The sequence below is a fragment of the Macadamia integrifolia genome, chromosome 10, assembly GCF_013358625.1.
Source record: "Macadamia integrifolia cultivar HAES 741 chromosome 10, SCU_Mint_v3, whole genome shotgun sequence".
NCBI lineage: Eukaryota > Viridiplantae > Streptophyta > Magnoliopsida > Proteales > Proteaceae > Macadamia > Macadamia integrifolia.
This window is the reverse complement of record NC_056566.1, coordinates 27,247,432-27,271,405: the sequence shown is the minus strand read 5'-3', so window position 1 is coordinate 27,271,405 and position 23,974 is coordinate 27,247,432. Positions and strand designations below refer to the sequence as shown.

At 38.9% G+C, this 23,974-nt stretch overlaps 2 protein-coding genes and 1 non-coding gene across 3 annotated transcripts; 1 reads left to right on the top strand and 2 right to left on the bottom strand.

The window, feature by feature from the left end:
* Positions 1–607: 607 nt before the first annotated feature.
* On the bottom strand, positions 608–6,696 carry LOC122091989 (formin-like protein 6). Its single transcript, XM_042662263.1, has 4 exons — positions 4,773–6,696; positions 4,497–4,696; positions 2,915–3,156; positions 608–2,220 (listed from the first exon to the last, which is right to left on the bottom strand). Exons 1-4 carry the CDS (start codon positions 6,347–6,349, stop codon positions 1,426–1,428), a joined length of 2,814 nt encoding a protein of 937 aa, XP_042518197.1. The 5' UTR covers positions 6,350–6,696; the 3' UTR covers positions 608–1,425.
* Positions 6,697–14,078: 7,382 nt separating this feature from the next.
* On the top strand, positions 14,079–14,152 carry TRNAN-GUU. Its single transcript has one exon. It is a non-coding gene; the product is annotated as a tRNA-Asn (tRNA).
* A 1,260-nt stretch (positions 14,153–15,412) lies between these two features.
* Positions 15,413–23,413, bottom strand: LOC122091744 (activating signal cointegrator 1 complex subunit 2-like). The gene is made up of 9 exons (XM_042661861.1): positions 22,705–23,413; positions 21,467–21,626; positions 21,318–21,379; positions 20,897–20,991; positions 20,247–20,360; positions 18,798–18,854; positions 18,559–18,656; positions 17,636–18,078; positions 15,413–16,709 (listed from the first exon to the last, which is right to left on the bottom strand). The coding sequence occupies exons 1-9, from the start codon at positions 23,162–23,164 to the stop codon at positions 15,628–15,630; spliced, it is 2,571 nt and encodes an 856-aa protein (XP_042517795.1). The 5' UTR covers positions 23,165–23,413; the 3' UTR covers positions 15,413–15,627.
* Between the last annotated feature and the right edge of the window lie 561 nt (positions 23,414–23,974).

The window sequence follows — 23,974 nt, the reverse complement described above, 5'->3', positions numbered from 1 at the left end:
GGAGACACTCACCTAACAAGGAAAAGAACTCCATTCTGTTCACAGATTGAGAAAATTACCTCCCATGTTCAATACCTACGTTGCTTGCGGTGATCACTGTTCACATCCTGAAACACTTGATTAGGAGCTGAGGACTGGAATCTAGAAGCAAGATCCAAACTCACATTTGCTTGCTTGTCTCATTAATGTATGGGGGGATTCTAATTGGGTTCTCCCCTAATCCTCTGGTTTGTTGCCACTAGCTGTTGGGTTTTCTAGATCTAGCAGTTGCTGCCTCCTGTTTCATACTTGACACAATTTTGAGACAAAAAAGCTAAAAATGCAAGAATGATGGAAAAACTTAAGCTTATTCTTCGAGTCATAGTACTGTTGCCATTCAAGAATAAAAAAATAAAGCAAAACAAATGCAGATGCTTTAAAATGAATGTCTTGGGGATACGACGCGGGCTAAAATCCCACCTTGGCATAAACAGAAGTCGAAGAACTGTTGCTGAGACGTAGCCTGAAGAGCCCAAGGACTAACAATCTCTTATTAACTCAGAAAGACATCACCAAAATGTGTAGGCAGCAGTTACTAATTATGAATTAATATCAAAAGAGATTACCCTAAAAGAGAATTTTGTTTCCTTACAGAAGTTTGGGTCAAAAGATTACAGTATTGGAAGATTATTTGAACTATGAAAAATTTGGAGTATGATGTGTGGATCGATATATTACAGAACCATTCACCTACAATGTATGATTTATTCTTCTCAGATGTTCCCCATGAACTTGAGGTTTGAGGTATCAAAAACCTTGAGGTGTTTTTATTGCTCATGACCTTTCCAACCTTCACTTCTTATCAGCACCTTTGCATTTCTCAATTCCTTTTCTTTACTCTTTCTGGAAGCAATCCTTTTGAGTTGAGAGTCTATATCTTCCATCTGGAAAGGTGATCTCAAACAGTTCAAATTCCCATCAGAGCTATTCCTTTGGATTCCCCAGAAAACAAATGCCCATGGTCTTTGGTACAGTGGAATATCACTTAATTGCATAACTTCTGATGAAATTCAAGTGCAACAACTCCATGCTAGAATTATTCTCATATGAACTTCCAACCTGTCTTCTATTGAATCTTGCATATCTGTGGATGGATCTAATAGAATCCGCCATCATTCACTCCTGCATCTTAGCTCTGTCTAGCATACCCAACCCAATATCAAGAGAAAATCCCTGAAAATTATAAAGAACTCAAAAGAATCATATCCTCCTCCACTGCATCTCCATGAAAATATGGAGGACTCTTTCTTTTATGGGGAAGCCAAAAGTAGATTGATCAAAGAAAATAATAGCTAGCTCCTAATAACATATAATAGGTGTGGACCATTAGCTATTAAACAATGGCTGGATTCCAAAGAAATAGAGGTGCACCATCTCCACATAATCTTATGGAGATAAGCTTTCGTCATCTGAACTTCCATGCTCCTGTCTTGCATTAAATCTGTTAAGGACTGGCAATGAAACATTTGCAGACATTCGGAAGGATCTGGAAGAACCCACAATTGTTCTTTCATGTATTTTCCCCACTTCCTTGCATACCTGATCCAACACTGAGAGGAAATCTCTTACAATTACAAAGATTCTGAAAGGATGGGCCTCCTCCTTTGCTGCATCTCCATGAAAATATTCTGTGACCTCTTTTACAAGGCATAGAGATTTTCTTTCATCAGCCTTGACCCTAAGGATCTCCTCTTCAGCATCATTAAGAAACCACGTCATGGCCTCAAAGAACTTTCCCTGTGTATTTGACTTCTCGTATTGTAGAACCAACCTGACTTTATCGAGCCCCATTTCAAGTTTTGATAAATAACTGCTTAAAACATCTGAGTCCATTCCTGCCGCTTTTTTGACATTCTCAAGTTCTCTTCCCAGTCCGGCGACGACCTGCAATCCTTGCTTCTTGAAATCCTCCGCCACTTTTGGATGTGTTTTGTCAGGAAGATTCTCAAGTGGAGGATCAGAATCTGTACCCTCAGATCTAATAATCTCTTGGACCACAAAATGGAGCAAAGTTGTCTTCCCATCAGTTCCTTTGACATCTACTAGTTTTAAGAGTGAATCGAGCTTGAAAGCTCTTGCATCACCACGGTTGGTGCCAACATTCATTCTGTTCCCCGTTCTGAGTACAGCTTGTAGGAGTTTGAGGAATAGCCGACTATTCTTCAACTCTTCACATGCTGCCTGGAAAATGTAACAGATAATGAGATGATTTCATGAGAGAGATATCAAGGGACATTTAGTCATATGTCAAATTTCAGCTGAAACCACTGAAATATTAAGTCTTGACAGGGAAAATCAAGTTATTTTTGGCTCTCTCTCTGGTTAGAAGTAAAGTGAAGTGAAGGGAAATGAAATATAAGAAAAAGAAATTAGAAACATTTCTAATCATTACAAACAATGACTCTGTAACAAACTCGGACATGAAATATCATTTTTCACTTTTCAGCCAAATTATTTGGATTTAAATAGGAAAATATGATAAGGCTAAAGAATCTACTTGAAAAATTTTAATTACCATATTTGTTCAGAACTTAAGTTAGACAATCATGGTTGCAAAAGTTCCCATTTTCTTTTTCTTTTTTAATGAACTTCACGTCCCTTCATGTAGCTTTACGAGTAACCAGATGGAGCCTCAGTGGTTTTGGCCAAAATTGACTCAAGTCGTATAAAAGAAAACAATTATTTCAAAAAGTGCACATGTAAACACCAAATATCTCAGTTACATCAATTTCTTCTTGCACATTTTCCATAGTTTGAATACAGCTAGACACATGCAACTGTGTAAGGCATATATGGGGCTGTGTAACACAATGCACCTCATTATCGAGAAAATTGTAGCTTGCAGAAACAGATTGAAAGTTTTCATCAATGTTACCTCTAGTGTTTCATAAGACTTCCTCAGGTATTTCACCTCTGTCTCAAAATTGGCCCTGTATAACATTGCATCAACTCTTTTAAAGGCAAATGGTATATCAAGCACTGCCTTCAGAAATCGCTCTGCAGAGCCTAGTTTTGATATGTCACCACTATAGTCTCTTAGCTTTAGTTCTTCTTCTTTGGTCGGAGCCATCTTCACCAGAGATTCCAAAAGCTCAGCACCCAAAGCTTCAGGATTACCTGTCACATGCAGTGCATGTCAGGGAAAATAGAGGATCCCTTGTTAAATGGCAACATGTGAAGGCAAAAATAGTAACATAGCATTTGTTCAGTTTATTCACTTTTAACAATGTTCTTGTTACTTTTCAAACTGAATCAGCTATTTAAATTATCAAGGTTGCAAATAATGTTGTTTGCAAAAGCTGTCATGTTGCAATGCACCAATCCATATTAGCTGATTGCTGATATCAACTGCCATTGGCATTTACCACCAACATACTACAACAATTCTTGTAAATTGACATTAACCATATCTTCTATATTGTAATGACCACCAGTGGAAGGCAGCTTGATTTAATCATTAAGCAACCAAGGCCTCAGAAATGACAACGAACATCTAAGCCCCTGACATACAAAAAGCAGACTGAGCTGGAATGAGAGAACATTAATTTGACAATGAGGTAGTTTGATCGCATATAACGTGCTCGTTTCCTTGCTTTGCGTAGCTGAACTTGTCTTTTTCTGCCAATACTATCTATCAATTCACACTTCAACAGTGCAAACTTTAAAAGGCTGCAGTCTAGTTAGATCGAATAGGCACACAAATCACTAATAAATTTTTTAAGTGCTGGTGTACAAATATGGATTAGTTTCACACATTAATCTCTCAGGCAGGTTGAGGTTTTTCCCTGCATAGAGGTAGAACCTAATCAAATGGAAAAGGTATTTTGAGCATTTTGGGCTGCACTGAGCAAAATGCTTCATCATCCAGTATGAAAATTCTGTCATGTGGCAATTTCAAAGATTGATCTCATTCAATCGTGAACAGGACTGGAGGTAAAGGGGAAACATAGTCTACAACCTCGCTTCAATCTTCCATATGATTCTAGCTTTCTTAGTTCAACCTCCGTTAAATCTTAAATACGAGAAATCTCTCCAATATCATGATTAGTCTTACAAATCTAGTGAGCCTTGTGAATTGGGAACTAGTGTCAATCATCTTGGTGGACCTGGCCAGTAAAATGCTAGCTTGCAAGTTTGGCAGGCTGACAAGTCAACTGTTCAAGTTGTGCAGCAGGACTTGGCCTGGTTGCATCATTGCGACCACCTGGTTCCTCGTCGATGGCAATAGAGGGCAATGGGGCTTGTTATTCAGTTAGAAAGTACATTAAATTGTCAATTTTCACAAGATCTGCACACTTTAATCAAATTAATATTTTTAAGTTCTACCTCAAGTTCAAACAAATCACCAAGAACTGGTAAAGAAAAATGTCTTTTTTCCCCTGTTCCACACCGCCTGACATTTCCTTTTGTGATAAAAATAGAATGAAACAATTGCGAAAGAACACAAAAAAGCTTACCATCTAGAAGTGCTTCGGACACTTCATCTCGTGTTACGTTTAATGCTCTTAAAAGTATAGCAATGTTCTGTGACTTCTTAGGGTCCAGTACTCTGTTCTCTCGTTCCACGGGAGGGAGAACTGATTTTCTGGTTGCTTCTTTATGAATCGTATTCGTATTATTGCATCCAAAAAGACTCTCTATCATATCCTCATTTAAGCTGCAAACCAGTGAAAAGATTTTCAAGAACAGATATAGTGTGGTCATCTAATCAATTTTAGTTTAGTTTTGCTTACTGAAATGAGCTTGATTTCAGCTGATCCCACACCATGGCTCGATCTGAAGTTGCCCGTACTTTATCCCAATGCAAGGGCTTCAACTTGGGCTTGTTGGATCCATCCGTATCGCCTCCTCCCCCATTGAGTCGCTCGGAAGAACTGCCACTAAACTGAGTGATCTCTGCAATTGATGCCGGTTTCTCGATCGATGTGGTGGTGACCTTTGGGCTAGATATCTGAGGTTGGGGTTTCGGCGATGGACGAACCGGCGTCACCTGGGCATATATTTCTGAAGGCAGTATTTTCACTGACATTGCTGGGGGTGGTGGAGGTGGGACCGGAGTCTTAGATGCTTGTGGGGATGGATCATTTATTGCCGGAGAATGAATCAAATTTGGTGACAGGGAAAGGGGTGATGGAACTTTCCTAATGCCCTTGAGAGGTGATGGTGTTTTGGGCTGATTATTTTGAGCTCGTAGCTGTTGTGATGGTGGTGGTGGTGGTGGCGGCGGTGGAGGAGGGGGAGGGGGAGGAGGAGGAGGAGGAGGCGGCGGTGGTGGTGGCATTGATATTGATGACGCAATGGGACGCTTCAGGTCGGGAGAAGAAGAAATAGAAAGACGCGATTTGGGAGAAGACCTTCGAGAGTGAGGCGTAGAAGTAGAAGAAGTAGAACTAGTACCAAAGCTTGGACTTTTGGTAGCAGAGCTCACATGGGAACTGATCTTTGGCCAAACCTGACGCGGGGCAGTTACCCAAGGGCTCTCAGTAATACTACCATGGCCATTCCCAGCCGTTGAACCCTGAGGTGTGTAGTAGAATGTTTCCTCGTCAGACGACATGGCTGGAGGAGGAGGAGGAGGAGGAGGAGTAGGGGGAGACGTTCTGAGTGTTGGAGCCCTGCTCAGTGGCGGTAAGGGCCGAAGTTCAGGGCTCGGACGGTGAAGCTCTGACATTCGGATGGGGCTGAGCTTCTGGTAAGGGGAATCAACTACCCCATTTGCCTCCTCGCCAGCGCCTGCGCTGCCCCCTCTTCGATCCGAAGGCTCCATTGTTCCCAGATAGAGCAAGTCAGAGTTAGGCCCTGTTGGTTCCTGCGAGAATCGCTGAGAGTTGTTCTCACCACCACCACCACCAACGAGCTTCTGAGATTCAGGTGGGTGTCTCATCCGGTGTCGGTACAAGAAGAAGGCAAATGCTGAGAGCATACCCATTGTCACAATCCCCACGGAGATTGCAATTGCGACTTTCTTGGTCGGGCTACTGGGCTGAGCCGCCGTCGCTGGAGCTACCGAGGAAGAGACATTGGCAGAAGGAGCTGGAGGAGTAGTCTGGGTTTGTAAGGGGCTTTGCCCTGTTCCTGTGGGGACTTCAGGGAAGAACGGCTCGTCTGGGCCTGGGAAAACCGGACTTGGCGGAGGGGTCTCATCCACCGGTGGAGGTGGTGTCGTATCCACTGGAAACAACGGCTGATGCAGAATTCTCCGGTTACCATCACCATCAACAGGACTGTAGATTCCTGGGTTTCCTCTTGATACATCAGAAGATAGGACCAATGACAATAGCATGATAAGAATGAGAAGAGGACCTCTCATGGTTCTCTGTTTTTGATTCAATCTATTCCTTCATTTATGATTCTAGATCTTCTTCTGCTCTTACTTTCAAGCACACAGTAAATGATCTCACCAAACAATCTTACTCTGTTCCTCTCTGGATTTGAGACTCTGAGGCTCTGAGTTGCAACCAAAATGATTTGCTACACTGTTGTGTGGAATGAAATGTTCACTGATGAGTGATAGAATCGGTGAGGAGTGAGGACGAAAGCTTCCTTCGGCGGTAAGATCTGGATGCTCCGCTGACGTCAGCAAGAAATGCATTTCGTTTTCCATTTCTATTTATGGTTTGATTGTGGTTTGTGACGTTACCGTATTTTTATTTAATTTTTTCTCTTTTGTGGGCCATGACTCAAATGGACAGGAATTATACGTGGCATTATGAGTCTGCTTTTATGGCCTTTTTTTCATTGGATGGGACCCACTTGGTCTTACTTTTGTTTTATTTCTCAGCTTATTTAGCGTGGAAGTCATCGATGGCGGTTTCAAAATGACCAAGTTGACCTCCCTCCGGATTCTCCGCTAAATTTCCTATAAATTAACTGTTTTGTTTGGCTATAGGAAGCAGACAACTTCCACTACTTCGTTAGAGCCGTTGGGAAAATTGTAGTGGAGGGGTAGTTTGGACAATTAACATAAAAGCTGTTTGGTTTACTTGGGGAAAAGCTAGAAAAAGCTCTATTTGTTGGAACTTGGAACGCAATTAACAGATCTAAGTCCGTTTGGGAAATAGATTTAGAATTGATTGGAGCTTCTCGTGGAAACCACATTTGAACATAATCAATCCAATTGTAATGACCGTTGATTTAATGGAAATATGGTTTTGATCAACATGATATTGACCGGGTCAACTATTTAGTTATTGGCATCGGTATCGATATTGGTCTCGACTGATACTGACACGATTTGAATACGCTATATTAATCTTGGTCGGTCAATATTACCCCTATTCTTCATAAAAAATTGGTTTTTTTTTTTTTTTTTTTGACAATTTGACTCTTTATACCAATATAATACCCAAATCTAGATGAGTCAGGTATCATGATCGGTCTCAACCGATATTGATATGATACAATTGATACAGTTGAATCAATACTAATACATAAAAAAACCATGAACCAGGTAGGGCCCAATTGGTAAAATTGAAAGGTCCAGATTATCTGAATCTACCATTTTGGATTCTAATCGAGCCAAATTCTAACTAATATGGATCATAATTTTAAAAATTAGATCAAATCAATTCCCCCCATTGGTAAGGTATAAGTGTAAAATGGTAAAATTAATTATTTAAGAAAAAAAGATTAAATCTTCAGATCGGTGTCAATTGTTACCATCTCAAGTTTTTGATCAATCCCTATATGGAAATTAGGATTAAGATTTATTAGAGTTAATGAATGACAATTCGTCCTCAAGTAATTATTTTTTATAAGAAATATAACGATATAATGAATATCAAATGATCGAGAGCATTTAGGGACACCCTGAGATTATTTCGGCCGCATCGCATCGTACTATTCGTTGCAGAGAATGTTTTTACTTCCACCCTATGAAATACAAAATGTCCTCTCAAAAATTGAACTTTTTGATTCCACATCGGACTGATAAGGATCGTTAGTGAAGAAACATATGGTAAAGCCGCGTGGCACCGACAGATCTCTCTCTCTCTTGTCAATAAAGAAAAAAAAAAAGTGTGTATTTGAAGACGGACATTGCACTTGGGGAAGAGGGCATTCGGTGCTTGCTTGTTGCTTTCGTTTTATAATGAAATCCTTATTTATTCTGTCCGTGGGAGAATGATCTTTTTCAGGATCTTAAATAATTTTTAACTTATTCTCACGTCAAGCATATATTGGGGATGAAATCATGGAATTATTATGAGAATGAGAGGCACTTTTCCCATACTACACGTCTCCATAACCTAGGTTTTAAATACCGGAATCTGGATTTCACCAAAAAAAAAAATACTGGAACCTGGATCCAATATGTCATGTGTGTAGATTTCAATCCGAAATTTGTATGCCGAATTGATACGATCTAAGGGGATTGATTATGGAATCGGTCTGATCCAGCTATTCCTATGAAGAAAATGATAAAGAATCAATTTATACGATTTCAATTCAGCATATTCCGTATCAAAAACTGTGTTGGTGTTGATGTTGATGATAGAGATAGTTGAGTTTATTGATCTAATATGATGTAATCACATATATGTTCTATTCTAAATTTATTAAAAAAAGATATTAATTTTTTCCTTTTTTTTTTAGATTATTCCAAGGCTGAATAATGGGACGGTCTAAATCAGCGGATTCACTAATTCAATTCTCCATTCTTAAAACCATGTCCCACACATAAATTGATACACATAGAAACATGGCAGACACCAATAAAGCAATAACCATTTGTTCCCGCTTTTGGATTCTCTCTTTCTCTCTCCTCTTGTGGGGGATAATTTATTTTTTCAATTGTGATACTATTGCGGTCCTATTCATTAAAAGTTGGGTTACAGATGTTGACTATCTGGTTAAAGACGATTGCGCAAGAGTTTGGTACATCAATTTAATTCATGGCAGCGGAGTGATATACCAATAATTGTTTACCCTTAGTTGGGGTAGCTTTGACTTGAAGAACTGACTCCTAAAGAACAAGGTTGTGAGTTCAAACCTGTCATATTCAGGTGTGTGATGGTATATGTGTTGTAGTATTGGTCGTGACTGATGCCAGACCGATATAATTGAATGTGGAATCAATAGACAGCTAATTCATATACCATCACCATTACTGATACCGGGAACTAAATCCATGCCATAAACGACATTTCCTATTTCCAACCTGTTAAACCGCCCACACACCCAACTAAATCTTGATGTAAGTGATCATTTGGTCTCACTTTTATCTCTAATACGCAAGTGTTTATGGATTGCTCTCTGTCCAATACACAATTAGATGTGATTAGTCTTTCTCAAGAAGTAGATATGATTGATGATGCCCGAACCTTCTCTCTTTCAGTAATCAATGACACACCGATGCACCTGACCTACCACTCTTACCACTTCAGTGCCTCTCAAACTCTGCAGAGATTGGTGTTTTCAGAGTGAAAAAGACGCATTTTCATGAAATTGGAAGGGAACATACGTAGAAGATGGCAACCCTCTCTCTCTCTTTCTATTGTTGCCTCCCACCACCACTTTCTTCCTTCGGACCAAACGATCTCCCAAACCTTTGCAGACACTTGAAACCCCCCACCCAAGAGAAGAAAAGAAAGAGGGGGAGAAAATTGGAGCAATCGGGGGGAAAAGCGAGCAAAAGGAAAGAAAATATTTGGGCGATCAACTTTGTTTGCAGAGAGACCTTTTGAAACATCATCAGGCGATTCAGGTTATTCAGTGGGCCCAAGCTAACTCGGTAGCCAAGATTGGGCAAATGTGGGTCGACCAATAGTGTTGATTATCTATAAGCCTGGTTTTTTTAATCCAAATTTGAATCAACTTTCACTTTCTCTTTCTCTTTCTTGGATATTGATGATACTCATTTTCCTTTTTCTGAATGTCATTTATATCCTTCTAAAATGTGTAAGTATTTGTTGTAGGGTATAGACCATATATTTCCACGACCCACTTTTCAGGTCCTTTAGTTAGCACAATGAAATAAATGGGCCATTCAGAAAGCCCCTCTTGGAAGGCAGCACAAAGCGGCAAAGGTCATTTTGGCTTTTTGATACATAAACACACATAAAGCAAAAGAGAAAAATGCAATTAACTAGGGCAAAAGTTTCCATCCATCAACATGGTAAGAATTTCTTTTTATCTTTTTTGGTCAGATTCTATCGAGGGCCTGACCCATAGGCCATAGGCCACTAAGGGTTGGAGTACCAATACAAGGAAAGATAGCTAGGGAATGGGTGTGGAGGATGGGTGGAAATAATGCGATGTACCCTTCTGACAGGGTGAGGAGTCGAATAAGAGACTTCTTCATGGACTTAGGCACCATTTGCCAGCATTCCGTTTCTATTGTTTTTGTATTTTTTTGTTCTCAGAAATAAAAAACAACTTAAAAAACGTTTAATAAAGTTGTTCCGTTTAATCCGTTTCTAGAAACGTAAATCAAAATTTATGTATATTTATAATTCTATAAACAACTTTGATGAAACAAATTCTAGAAACGAATTTGAGAGAAAAAAAAAAATTGGTGTGCCTGATAAATCTTTCAACTATTTAAACCTAAAAAGAGACAACCGAATTCTCTCTCCCTTTTGGGCATCCAATAATATTATTGGGTTTTTTAGTGACATTATGTCTGCAAAAAATATTTCGAGAAACAGGTTTATCAAATACCAAAAAATCCATTTTTATTTCTGAAAAAGTGAAAAATTGTTTCTGTTGTTTCTATGTTGTTTCTGATGTTTCTAGACATAGAAACAACAGAAACGTTATCAAATAGTGCCTTAGGTTAGCACTCTCCTATACTAAAAACCACCACGAGGCCAAACGATGCTTCCTAGCAAAACTTTCTTCATCCATGTCTTGCTACTTTGATGAGACTCTTGGAATGGTCATCCAATTATCACATTGTGATCCATTATTTTATCTCATCTACTTTTTCTTATTGTTCAAAGTATGAAATGCCATAATATCATCCAACTTTTAGATTATTTTACACAAAAAAAAAAAAAAAAATTCCAACCTACAAAGTAGCCTACATTACTTGGGATGAAAGAAAAACTTGATCCAGTAATTAAGGGTTGAGGATTGCTACCTGGTCACATGACCCTTGTATTAGTTTTTTTTGTTAACAATGGGTATCCAGGCCTTGGGCCTGACTAGTTCCACGGGCCCATACTAACCCCACAACCACATGGATCGGGTCATACCAGAGTTGAATGAAAACCATTCAACTTTCACTAAAAACAGTAAAGAGCACTAAATACCCCTGTGTGAATGGTCCAAGGTGTGTTGGGAGTCGAACTCAGGACGTCTAAGCTTACGACTCATACCAAGTTTATGACCCTTGTATTAGTTTAGAGACCAATTAATTGAATCACACATGCATCCAACCAGGAGGTAGTATGGTAGTTCTTTCACTACCCCTATATATCCACGTAAGGGGTAGCAATTAGATAGCAAAATTTCCCCATTAATTAATAGTTATTATGAAAAAATTACAACACATCAAGGCAAGAAGGTGGTCTCTCTTCCCCTTCTCTTTTCTTGAGCAAATGTGTGTATTCATAAGCCTAGTCATAATACAATCCGTATTTCACCACTGCTGGTGACGATTAAGGTGGAAACCAAGTTGTAAGGTGTGGAGCCCGGGGCAGTGGGGCCCCTGCTTCATTCCATTGACCATCGAAAAGAAGTAGGAAATGAAAGAAAGAAAGAAAGATGCTTCAAAGTTGCTAAATTAACGACTACCCCATCGAGTGATTGGACACCAACAACCCCCTCTTTTGAATTTTTTTTGTCATATCACCACCACCGTACTGTGGTCCCCATTGTGTGGGGAGAGCTACAACGTTGGATCGCGATGGAATATACATCCGGACCCCCAAATTAGTCGGGGACAACAATCCAGATAGACACCATCATTCACTCCCCCGCCACTTTTTGTTTTCGTTTCACAGAATAAAAAGACTATTCCACCCTTATGAAATGTTTTTAAAAGGTGATTTTACTCTAAACATGAGGGTAGAACCGTCTGATATGGCCATATTAACGAATCTATATTGGTATCAGCCAAGACCAGTACCAATATTTTGTATGAATCTTTGAGAGGCCAAACTGTGGCAAACAATCTGATTCACAAATGAAACCTCCACCTGCTTCATTAAATTGAGCCGAATAATTATCTCTCACCAATAAAGAAGAGAGAATCTCTTCACTCATAGGTCATAATGTTAGCTGGGGCAGTAATAAATTGGTTGGGTTTGGTTAGTTTTGTTCACGCTCAATGATCTCCATCAACTTAAGACCCAGCAAAATTTTTACATATTTGTTTATATTCGGTAAGTTGATTATTAACCCATAATCTGACTCAAGGTAATCAAGTTTTAAATCAATTGTTTGACTCATTGGGTTATAGAGTGTCCTTAAATGGTCATAAATATGTTACAATTGAGCTATAAATGGTTGATTACCAGTTAATCATAATAACTGGTCGAGCATTTGTCGGATCACTACCTTGCAACTGGAACACTTGATTTATTAACAAGTTGGTGCTTGAACCTGACACATTTAGAAATTGAATGGGCCGATCTCAGGTTTTAATCGATGTGTTAGTTACGGACGGGTCTACCACTGCCCCCAAATTCTAATATAATTTATTTATTTTTTTTTTTATAAAAAATTCTAATATGGTTTAGTTTTGGAATGTCATACTCCATTTAACAATCTACACATGTTGAATTTAAATGTAAATTTTTATTTTTCTGGTCAACAATGTAAATTATTGAGAAAAAAACAAAAGGATATGAAAAAAACCAAAATAAAGAGGGTCTTATAACATAGGGTGTGGTCGGAGATTGAAATGCCAAATATATATTTATAGGCTTGGACCAAAGACCTTTACTGTAGGTTGGACGAGAATATCAAACAATTTGCAAGTAGAGAGTACTTCACAGAAATGAACAGAACAGCATTGTAGGCCCAGCCATGAGCCCATGTGATTTTGTAAATAAAAGACAACATTTTTGGGGTGTCCTTGTGGATGACACCTTAACAAACCGTTGGTAAAGAATAAAACAAAACCACACTTATTTTGTAGGGCATCCCTTTCCATTATTTCACTTCGTTGGGTCCATAGTTTGGGGATTTTGAAGAGAACTTAATTTATTTAAAATTGAATAGTTCCATTAAAATAAAAAAGGTAGAAGAACACTGCTCAATCACACAGTCCTTTCACAAACGAGGGCTAATGAGGAGGTGTTCACTGTTCAGGGGCATCAATAGGGGGTGAGATTTTCATATTTCATAGGGTATTGGGTTGTCATTTTGCCCCCCTTTCGTGTCTAGATGCAGGCATCATATGACTTGATATATAGAGATCATACCAGAGTGTCAACTGGTTGTTTCCGTTCATCATCGACTAGGTTCTACCCTACAAGGAGAGGCTCTAGTTGTTTGTTATGCATTGTCAATGGCTATTGAAGCTGGTTTTTTTTTAACCTGCATTACATGTTGATTGTGACGACAAGTAGTTGGTTGATTATGTTCTTGATCCTCACCAAACACCACCATTAGAGGTCATAGCAACTATTTCGGATGTACAAAGATTATCTATGTCCTTTGTTTCACTTTCTTTCCATTGTATTCCACAGGCTATGAATTGTGTTATAGATGCCCTGGTTAGGAAGACCCTGTCTCTCATGAGTATGACAGATTTGCCAAATTCCACTTGATGACTTCTTGATTTGTGTTTCAAGGAAACTATTGGTGGTACTCGTGTCTTATCAATAAAATCTCCATTTACCAAAAAAATGTTATAATTCTATCCTATCCACGGTTTTAAAACTTGGTATGGGACGGATTTACCCCTTTTTTAATTTTTAAAATAAATGTTTTTTAGACCATTTTACCAGCTTGTCTGTAGACCTGTGTTAGATTGATCAAAATTGGGGATCGATCTTGACCAATACTGATCCAATTACTAAAACTATGAATATCCACCTAGAACAAAATTTAAAAAATCTGTAAAATTTTTATTGATACGAATAACAAATGCTGGAATAGCTCAGTTGGTTAGAGCGTGTGGCTGTTAACCACAAGGTCGAAGGTTCAAGCCCTTCTTCTAGCGATTTGTAATTTTTGGCCCTTGTTCTACTCCACAAGGTCTTTTGCTACCATTCCCCCCACGCAAACTCAGTCTCAAGTCCTCACCTTTCTGTATTGGGGATGATGCCAGGTGTGGATCTAGGCATCCAGCCATGGATGGGTCCAATCACCAATGGAGTTGCATGTTTGAAGGAGTTGCTTTCACAAAGTTGGAGGGTAGCAGTAGTTGAGCCCATGTCTCACAGTCTCAAGTCTTCACCTTCCTCTCTTCACCACCACCTTGTCACACTCACACCTGTCAAACCTAAACCCCCAATCAAGAGTCTATTCGGAGATGATGCCAAGTGGATCCAGCCATGGATGGGTCCAATCACTAATGGGAGTCGTATGTTTGAAGGAGCTGCTTTCACAAAGTTGGAGAAGAGCAGTCGTTGAGCCCATGCCCCAACCACAAAACACTTAGATCCATGTAGAATCTGTATATTCTTCTGGGATAGTTTACTTTGTTGGTAGCTCTCATTTTCATATCTGTCATAGACACCTCATCTGACTACTCTTGTGGATATCTTGTTACTGGTGACCTTCCACCTGGACAGAAAGAACAGATCAGTTCCATGTTAACACTGTGTAGGAGTTGCCAGGGCTGGCTGTGTTTGGATGGTTCTGGTCCTAGAGATTTTATGTAAGAACTGGCCCAGCAAGCCCTGCAAAATGCCAACCCTAATTATGTAGCTCTGTTTGGTTAGGGGTGAGGTAAATTCGACAAACTTAGGCTGTGTTTAGTATGTATTCTTGGAATACATTCTGGGTCTAAAACTCATTTTGAAACCCGATTTTTCATACCAAAGACAACAATACTTTAATTTCACTTTAGAATGCATTCTAAACCCAAAATCAGTCGGCCCTTTAAGATCATCTGGACATAGTCACAGGCATCCTAAACGTTCAGTTGAGGGTGAAACCCACCCCAATACTGGGTAATGAATAGGTTCAAATATTCAGAATTGGATTAGTCAAATCGGCCACATATCAGAATTTGCTGCCAATCCAGGAAGCTTTCTAGGGTTCAGCCGGATTCTGGCTTATTCCCGACCTATACCAGTCGATTCTGCTTACTTCAACCTTGGCTGTGAACTCACGACCCTCTGTACACCAGACAACGTCCCACGGTTAACCTAGAAAGTCTGTCCTTTCAAACTTGCTCCTTTGGGATTGGCCCATGGCCAGCATCACCCATACAGCCCCCAGAAAGTTGTGTAGTTAGAACTTCAAAGTCAAATGATTGACAAAGATCAACCAAAGTGAAACAAGACTTTGCCCCACTTCAATTTCTCAACTGAAACATTAATAGGCTACAAAATTTTGGCTGCACAAACAAATGCCAGTGTGAACTGTGAAGGACTATACATCATATATCATAACGAATGCAGGCTATATCTGTTTGATAAAATCTGAAAAGGAGTATAACTATCTATGCGTCAGTTCCATTCATGTATTTTAGAAGCCACTTAACCCTGAGAAGTGCTTCTTTGTTGCTCTGTCCTTCCTATAATGATTGATACCACCTCCTCTTCTTCCTCTGCCCCTTGAGTGTGTCTTATTCCCTCTTCCTCCTGTATCAGGAGTATCTGACGGGTCTTCCGGCTGTTCATTAGCCTCCATCAGTGTTTTAACAGCCCCAAGGGGAAGGTTTCCACCACGGCCAAGGCCATGAATCAATTCTTTCTGGGCAAGATTTACTATTGCAGCTTCCTGAGCATCCCCAACTGCAATAGAACCAGAAACTTTGTAGCTGTAGTTCTTACCATCCTTGACATAAAACTGGGGCGTCTTCCGATTCCATTTAAAATCAGAAGCATTTAAGCCAGAGATTTCAGTTTCACCTCCTCGAGATTTCCCACGAGTTGTGCTGATCCTGTCTCCCAGTATCTCTGGCTCCTCAAATCCAGAATCCACAAGACTCAAACCCAAGTCATCAAATGAGTCATCATACTCATCTTCATACTCATTCTGTGGCTCATTCTGCGAGACAAGAAGTGCAGTCTTAGCTATTTGCTTTTCACTTCTCGAGTCCAAAGTGCTGGGGTCACGCAAATCATCCTTGGTCTTCCTGGTATACCGCCCTGTCAAAGACGAACCAGAATATGAGGATCCCCCACCATCCTTCACAGTAGCAACCACATCAGAATGAGGCAACATTGCAGGCTCTATTAGTGCCCCTTTGCCTTTATCTTTCCTACTCACTGATGCTGCAGATTTGTGTGGTGGACAAATTTCTAGGGAAATATCCAGGGACTGTAAATCTTCATGTAGAGTTCCATCCAGTATCCTCTGAATCACCTCTTCCGGATTCTGGTTATAGACATCGAGACATGCAGATAGGAATCCTTTACCATATTCAGGGAAGAGGTCCTTTATTTGACTGACCTTGGACTCCATAATTGCAGCATCTTCATCCATCTGCACCTTATTCGTCAGTAAAGGTGGTCCATTGGGCTCTGCAGTTACAACCTTAGAAGATGGCGGCATCAAAATATGACGTAAGTACCGAAATTGTTCATTATCCATGACAATCCATCCTGCAAATAAAAATAGATTATAAAATCAACTGCTTCACACTCTTGACAGAAAATTTTCAAAGATATAATTTGGTTTGTATTACATTTTCAGGCTTTACATGCTTGTCTTTTCCCCCCTCATCATGAGTACATCTTCGAAGATAAATCACTCAATACCAAATAATATATCAATGGAATAAGATGGAACGTTCAAGAAGTGAGGAAATGGCTCTTTATTTCACAATGTTCAGGGCACAGATTTAAATATATGTCCCATCTGTCAATATTCTACAAATTGGTTTGACTGCACAAAGTATCAATTTCAGATGCCTCACTTGGAAAAACTCTGACCTCTTGCCAGGCCTTGACAGATACAGCTATAAATGATATTAATTTAATTATTTCTGAACATTGTACTGCAGGAGTGTTCCTAGAACGTTCCAGAAATGTTTCCAAACTGGCCCACAGTATCCAGCTTAGACATTTCATGTTATGACACCTCATATCATCAATGTACTGCAAACACCTAATCTTTGCATATTGGGTCACCAGAATTAAGGTGCCGGAAACATCTAACCAGGTCAACGAAACTGAAATAAAAGCAATAGGGAACCAGGTTCCTTTAACTCCACTAGCATTGCCTTCAAACAATTTAAAACCTATTTCTAAGAAAATATTTGAAGATATATTACTCAAAAAGTATTTTAAATTCACATTAAAACTACAGGTTTAACAACACCCAGGCAGATGTTTTCAGACCAAGAAGCTACGCATCCAAATAAAAAGTTTCTTATTCTCTCAAAACAAAAAGGTTGGATGAATAGCATGTCAAGTGCTCTTCAACGTGTGTCCCTCAATGACCACCAAATCATCATAATTAATCCGATTAGTAATAATGTTTAATGTGCTGGAAGAGCTGAAAATCCAACCAATCTAAGAGCACTTACCACTATCACGTAGGCTATCAAGTCTGCTCAACATCTTGTAATTCTTTTCAACATTCTGAAGGAATGTTCCATTGCTCTGGTTCTCCCGACAATAATCTGAAATTTCCCCTTTGATATCCCCAAAAGTTTGAACCAAAATGTCTCCCCTTATTACTGGATCCTCAACATTGGCTGGAAACATCTTTGTGGAATCCAGAAATGGGAGGCTGCCTTGAAATACCTCGTCACTAAGATAGCAGGTGTCCAGTAATTGCCAACCAAATTTAACAAGTCCTGTTGACAACATCTTGAAACTAAGAGTAATATTGGAAAGCTTTTCTCCATCTGAGTTCTGAACCGTATCTGCTTGAGCTGTAAACATATGTCTGAAACCCTGTCCTAAAGATGGAAGCAGTGAATCGTGCAATCTTGAAAGGGTAGTGAGGAGTTCCCCGTTTCCATAACTGCATGGACTCAGTAAAACACCATTAGATTTTATTGTAAAACCTTTTTTTTTTCCTAGGAAACATGCGGATAATTATGGAATCGACCATGGAAACTATATTACAGTAATTATAAACTAAGAAAAGAATTTCAGCACAAACTTGATCCAAGGAAGTGGGTGACCATCCACCACACACTTAGGAGAACCACCACAGATCTCCTAGCTTAAAAGTGAATGCGGTTTGATAAAATCATTAACCCAACTTCCTCTGAACAATTTCTTAAAGTCCAGCAGAACAATCCAGGAAAATGGCATATATGTTTTATTATTTCATTCATCAGATTGGTTATTGCTCAGGATATTTTCATGATTGAACCGATTGAATGCTGCATCATCCCCCAAGTGTTCCTTGGATTCTATTTTCTGTTCAGAGAAGCTAGGCACTCTCTATAATAGTCAGATGTGGATTAACATCGAGATTTCAGCATGAAAATGTTACCTTGCCTCTACGGGACAAGAAAAGTACACAGCAGCAGGCTTGTAGGCACTAACAAATGCAGCAAGTGATGAAATTGCATCGTTTACAAAGTCTATCACCTGCACAGAAAAGACAAGTTCAAACTTCAAAGCCAAAGCAGCTAACCTGAAGTACAAGCATCCATTTACCCTAACCACAATAAGTATTGAGTAGGGCCAGCATGGATCTTTCGTTATTCCTAGACAAGAAGAATGACTTACCTCTAAAAAATCTGCATTAAGTCGACTGTCATCATGACTTCCGGAGGAAAACAAGACCTGTATATTATGCTCATGAGTCATCAGTTGTTTTTTTCCCCCCTGCTTGAATTCAAGGGTCTAAAGTAGCTAATCAATAATTTTTTTATAATAAAAGTTACAAATAAAATTAAAGTTGAATGGTCACAAATATTAAAAATCAGATACACTTGCCTCAACAAACCCAAAAGGCCAATAAATCTATAACATTTTTCGAGCTATTAAAAGGTAGTCACTCAACTCACTCCTACCCAGTTCAGAGTCTTCAGACTAAGCCTTACCCCAACTATTTGGTTCAGCTAAGAAAAATTTTCAGCTTTTTCAAATATTATACTTATTCCTACTATTTGGGTCCAGCTATATTTTTTCAGATATTTCAAAAATAATATGATGGGCTAATGTTTCTCTCAAGATCCATGAATGAAAGTCGGTGAAAAAACTCCTTAATGGATGAGGAAGTCGCAGTTCTGATTTGAAGATGACAGAAATGACCTCTAGTATCGCTAACAATTCGATGAAAAAGCTCGTCCACATTGGTAGCCTCCAATTTGAAGATACGATTGTTGCGCTCGCGCTAGATTTGATAGACCACTGCCGAGAAGCAGAAACTCTGAAGAGAGGAAACTGCAGAGTCCCCCTTAACATTCTGACAGAGCCAAGAAACTTCTTCGGACCATGAAGGCAAAGTATATCTCTGAAAACCACAAAGCCGCAACACCGATGCCAAATTTCCGAAGAGTATGGACATTTGAAAAATAGATGGTCAAGTATGGACATTTAACAAGTATTAGCCCCACGGTGCATGATTAGATAAAAGGGGAAGAAGGAGGCCTAAAGACAAGAAACTGTAGCAGTACCACAAAATGCTTCTTGAATCAAATATTGACTTGAATCCTACGCATGTCATTCACAGAGTGTACATTGTATACTAAAAACAAAAAATGAACTGCCACAGAAAATAAATCTGAAGCACAGTCATTCAAGGAGTGTACATTGTATACTAAAAACATGACTTGCAGTGCCACAGAAAATAATTAGAGCAAGCACTTAAACTCAAGAAGATTCACTATGGGCTTAAGCAACTTTTTCCTTTGTTTCTCGATCAAGACAATCAATAAGAAACAAATGGTGCAAATACTAATATTGAGAAATTTAAAAACCTCATAAATTCTTGCTGCTTTTCTCTTTCAACTAAATCCTTCAAGGCCTCTTTGCAAAAGCTTAATTATGGTTATTCTAACTACAGTGTGGCACATCTAGGATAATATATAAGGAAACATTATTTGCCAGGGACAACTGACACGGAGTATAAGTAAAAGGACAGCTTCACATAACAGATTCCAAGCAAGTGTAAAAATTCTACAAGATCCACCTATACACAACAATCAACGTAAAGAACTAAAAATAAAATACCTCCAGTGATGAGCTGCAACGTTGATGCATTGTGTTGACAATGTTCACGAAGTGAGATACTACAGCTGAAAAATTTTCATGGATCTTTGGCTGGGCTTTCAGAGAATTAATAACCTGGAAAAGCATACTTTTAGACAGAATAAAATCAATAAAAAAATGAACCAAATAAGAGTATGAAAACTGAAAGTACAGAGAGGTAAAAGAGCCATCCTCATAAGTCCAATCAGCAATGCAATCACATATGCAGGATCATTATTATTTAGTGATCAACTGCATTCTCATAGGTAAAAGAGCATCTGCCATTCTACCAAATTAATTGGTCAATATAAAATACATAGATCTAACCAAAGTAGTCCTAGTCCAGAAGAAAAGCAGAAAATCTACAGTTCACACTTAACCAAAAAAAAGCTAAGGCAGAAGAAGGGAAGCAGCACTCTATTAGATACAATGAGGCAGTGATCCGTCAACCCAAGATTTTTGTAAATTTAGCTTCCGAATATTTGCATAGATCAATGTTAATGCTAAACAATTACAGTCAACAGAGACTACCTTACCCACATACCAAAATATGGAGCCAAAAATCAAACAACAGGTAAAGAAAGGCAGTGAAGCAATAGGAAAGAGAACCTACTCAGACGAAGAGGGCTTACCAGTAACTTAGTTAGCTCTTCATTATCATGACCATATATAGCGCAAATATCTAACAACTTGGGCATGTCAAGTAGCTTTTTTTCCTGCAAAATGACTACATGGAAAATGAATGAATTATAGTGCATTTGATATTCGACCATCCAAAAAAACAATATATAAAATAAAACAATAGTCCACTTGAAATTTCATTATAGCATATCAAAATCAACAATTAAAACCTCTGAAATGTTTCAGGAAGAAAATTCTCAAGATTCTATATTAATGTGTTTCGATTCTCCAAATTTTAGGATGACGTAAGACAGTGAAATAAATACAGAACATGCCGTTTAAAAAATATATATTTATAGCATAACATTCTGCAAAAATATTAAATTGTCGGGCAATCAGAAATTCTTATGAAATATGAGAGAGAAAAGAAACCTTCATGCTCCTTAGCACTGAGGCTGTCACTGGCCTGGGCGCCAGGATCCCTATTGGAAGACCTGGTCCAACAAGAAGTTTTGAACATACCAAAGATTAGAAAGAGGCAGACAAAGAGAAGGGAATCAAGAAATTAGTTTGAAACTCACATGCGATATAAGGCCATAAAGACACGTCGACTTAGCAGTAACTCTTCAACAATGACCCCCGCAACTATTCCCTTGGCTCCCCGGTGTGGGAAGTCATACCATCTATTTCTAAATTTTAGAAAGCTATCCAGAAAATCGTGCAAAGAAACATCACTGGCAACTAAATCCACAAAAATAAAATAAAACAGAATTAGCCATCGTTCCCATTGATAATTACACCATCTCAGTAAATTAAAGAATTACAATGTGTTCATTTGACAAGTGAACCGATCAAATTTGAGAGAACAATACCATCGTAATAATGCAAGTGAATGGATGGAACTATTTATCTAGATTACATGAACCATACTGACCTACAGATGAGAGACAGATATGAATGTGCCAATGTAACATACTTGGAGACAGAGAAGGTGAGCTGGTTTGGAATATAATCAAGGATAATCAAGAAAGTAAGTCTCAATAATTCCACTACTCATGCAACCAACAAGATGGCTGACAAAGGCCCATGCTTAAAGAAATTTAGTTATCACTTTTTAAATCGATAATACATGACTTGTGTTAAACTCCCTTCCTTTCTATTATTGCCAATCCCTCTACTGATAACTGATGCATGTACCATGCAAGATGCACTAATATTCTCACTACAAATTCCAACAGCTACCTATTGTAACAGATGGAAGTCCAGTGAACAGCTCAACTAAACAACACTTCATCTCAATTCATTGTTGCTGCATCTTTAGCAAAAACATTCATTGTTGCTATATCTTTAGCAAAAACACCAAAATGTTAAGTAATCAACTCAACTCTGCCTTATACCAACTAAATGGGTCAGCAAAATCATAAGTAGCCAATCCCAGTAACACCACCTGCCGGCAATGTTTATAAACAGATACTGATTCGAATGCAATCTCAATAGATAAGAAATTGTACTGGAATATGTTGTTGACAGAGTAACACCGAAGTTGATTCAAACCAATATAGATTATTCTTTTCTCCATAGAACTATATTCACATTGATGAGTTTCTAATTCCAAAACCAATTCTGCTATCTAGTTCTAATTACTCCGACATTTTGAGAGCTAAATGCATCAAGGATAAACCTACAACAATTATCTAAAATTCGCCTATTTCAGATTCAACAATTCGGGAAGTGGCAAACCTCCAAACATTACAGACAAGTGAATGTATTAGTGAAAACGTCGAATAAAACAATTGAAACATGGTGTGTGGAAAGTGACCTTCTCTCCAGAAATCTCGAGGAGGCAACTTGAGCAAGCGAGACAATTCCCTGTTGAGGAGGTCAACGACACGCTGAGACTCTACGGGATCCAAAGCCCCATCTTCAGCACCGAGTCCGGAGGCGACAGCTTCGTCCTGGGGCAGATAATTAACGAAGTTGCCACCCTGTTGACGACTAGAAACCCAGTCCCCGCTCTCTCCCAATCGAACCCTAGTGGTACTAGTCGAAGTTGTAGTGGAGGCGGTGGCGATGCTACTGGAGGATGAAGTCCCAGCCGCTGAACCATCGGATGATTCCGTGTTTAAGGATCGTCTGAGAGAAGAAGAGAGCGTGGGTTGTTGAATGAGGGGTTCTCTGGTCGAAGATGAAATCGAAGTGTTGCTCTTAGGAACGAATTTCTTCTGAGTTCTCGTCCCACCTCTGTTCCCCCCTCTGTTGTATGTAGATCGACCTGACATTAATCCAGCGATTTGCTCACGATGATCACTGATTAGACCCTCAATTATATATAGAGGAAATGAAAGTTCTACAGACGTATTCGAGCTTCGCTCCCCTCCTCTCACAGGGACGCGACGAAGATCAGTAAACTGTGAACCAGTTTCGCACAGTATTTGATTGAGGAGTGACTCTTTCGATTTCTTCCTCTCCTTCCCGGCAGGCGGATCGAGATCCTTGGCGTCCAAGGGATTTCCACCATTTGATTGAGGAGTGACTCTTTCGCACGTATTATCTTGTCTCATTTAATTAATTTATTAATTATTTATTTGGATCGCCTGAAAAAGACTAATATAAAAATTAAAGGAAAAATTTATCATGACTCCCTTGGTTTTTTGTGACTCACTTCAACTCAATAAGATTTAAAGAGGACGAATTGAGTTACAAAACCTAGGGCCCGTTTGATAATGTTTCTGCCTTTTCTGTTTCAAGAAATGACAGAAACATAAAATTCTATTTTTAGAAACAGAAACGGAATTGAAGGTGTTTGATAAGTCATGTTTTTAGAAGTCGATGGTAACCAGTGAAAGAATTACCACAAGTCGTTTCCAGAAACGGCGAAACAAGTTGTCTGGGTCGTTTCTTGAATCATAAATAAGTAAAAATTTTTATTTCTATTTATAAAAATAAGTAAAACGAAATAGTTTTATCAAATGCTTTTTGCTCCGTTTCTACTGTACAGCAGAAACGTATTTCTTGAAACGTTATCAAACGGGCCCCTAGTTTTCCAACCATAGTTTTAGAAACTATAACCATAATTGTTAATTTTTTTT

Coding starts and splice junctions, on each gene's coding strand:
- LOC122091744 (XM_042661861.1), bottom strand. CDS start 23,164: ATGTCAGGTCGATCTACATACAACAGAGGGGGGAACAGAGGTGGGACG. Junction 20,361..20,896: donor AAGAGCTAACTAAGTTACTG/GTAAGCCCTCTT, acceptor ATGCTTTTCCAG/GTTATTAATTCTCTGAAAGC. Junction 18,855..20,246: donor GTTGCAGCTCATCACTGGAG/GTATTTTATTTT, acceptor CATAATATACAG/GTCTTGTTTTCCTCCGGAAG.
- LOC122091989 (XM_042662263.1), bottom strand. CDS start 6,349: ATGAGAGGTCCTCTTCTCATTCTTATCATGCTATTGTCATTGGTCCTA. Junction 3,157..4,496: donor GTCCGAAGCACTTCTAGATG/GTAAGCTTTTTT, acceptor TGCATGTGACAG/GTAATCCTGAAGCTTTGGGT. Junction 2,221..2,914: donor AGTCTTATGAAACACTAGAG/GTAACATTGATG, acceptor TACATTTTCCAG/GCAGCATGTGAAGAGTTGAA.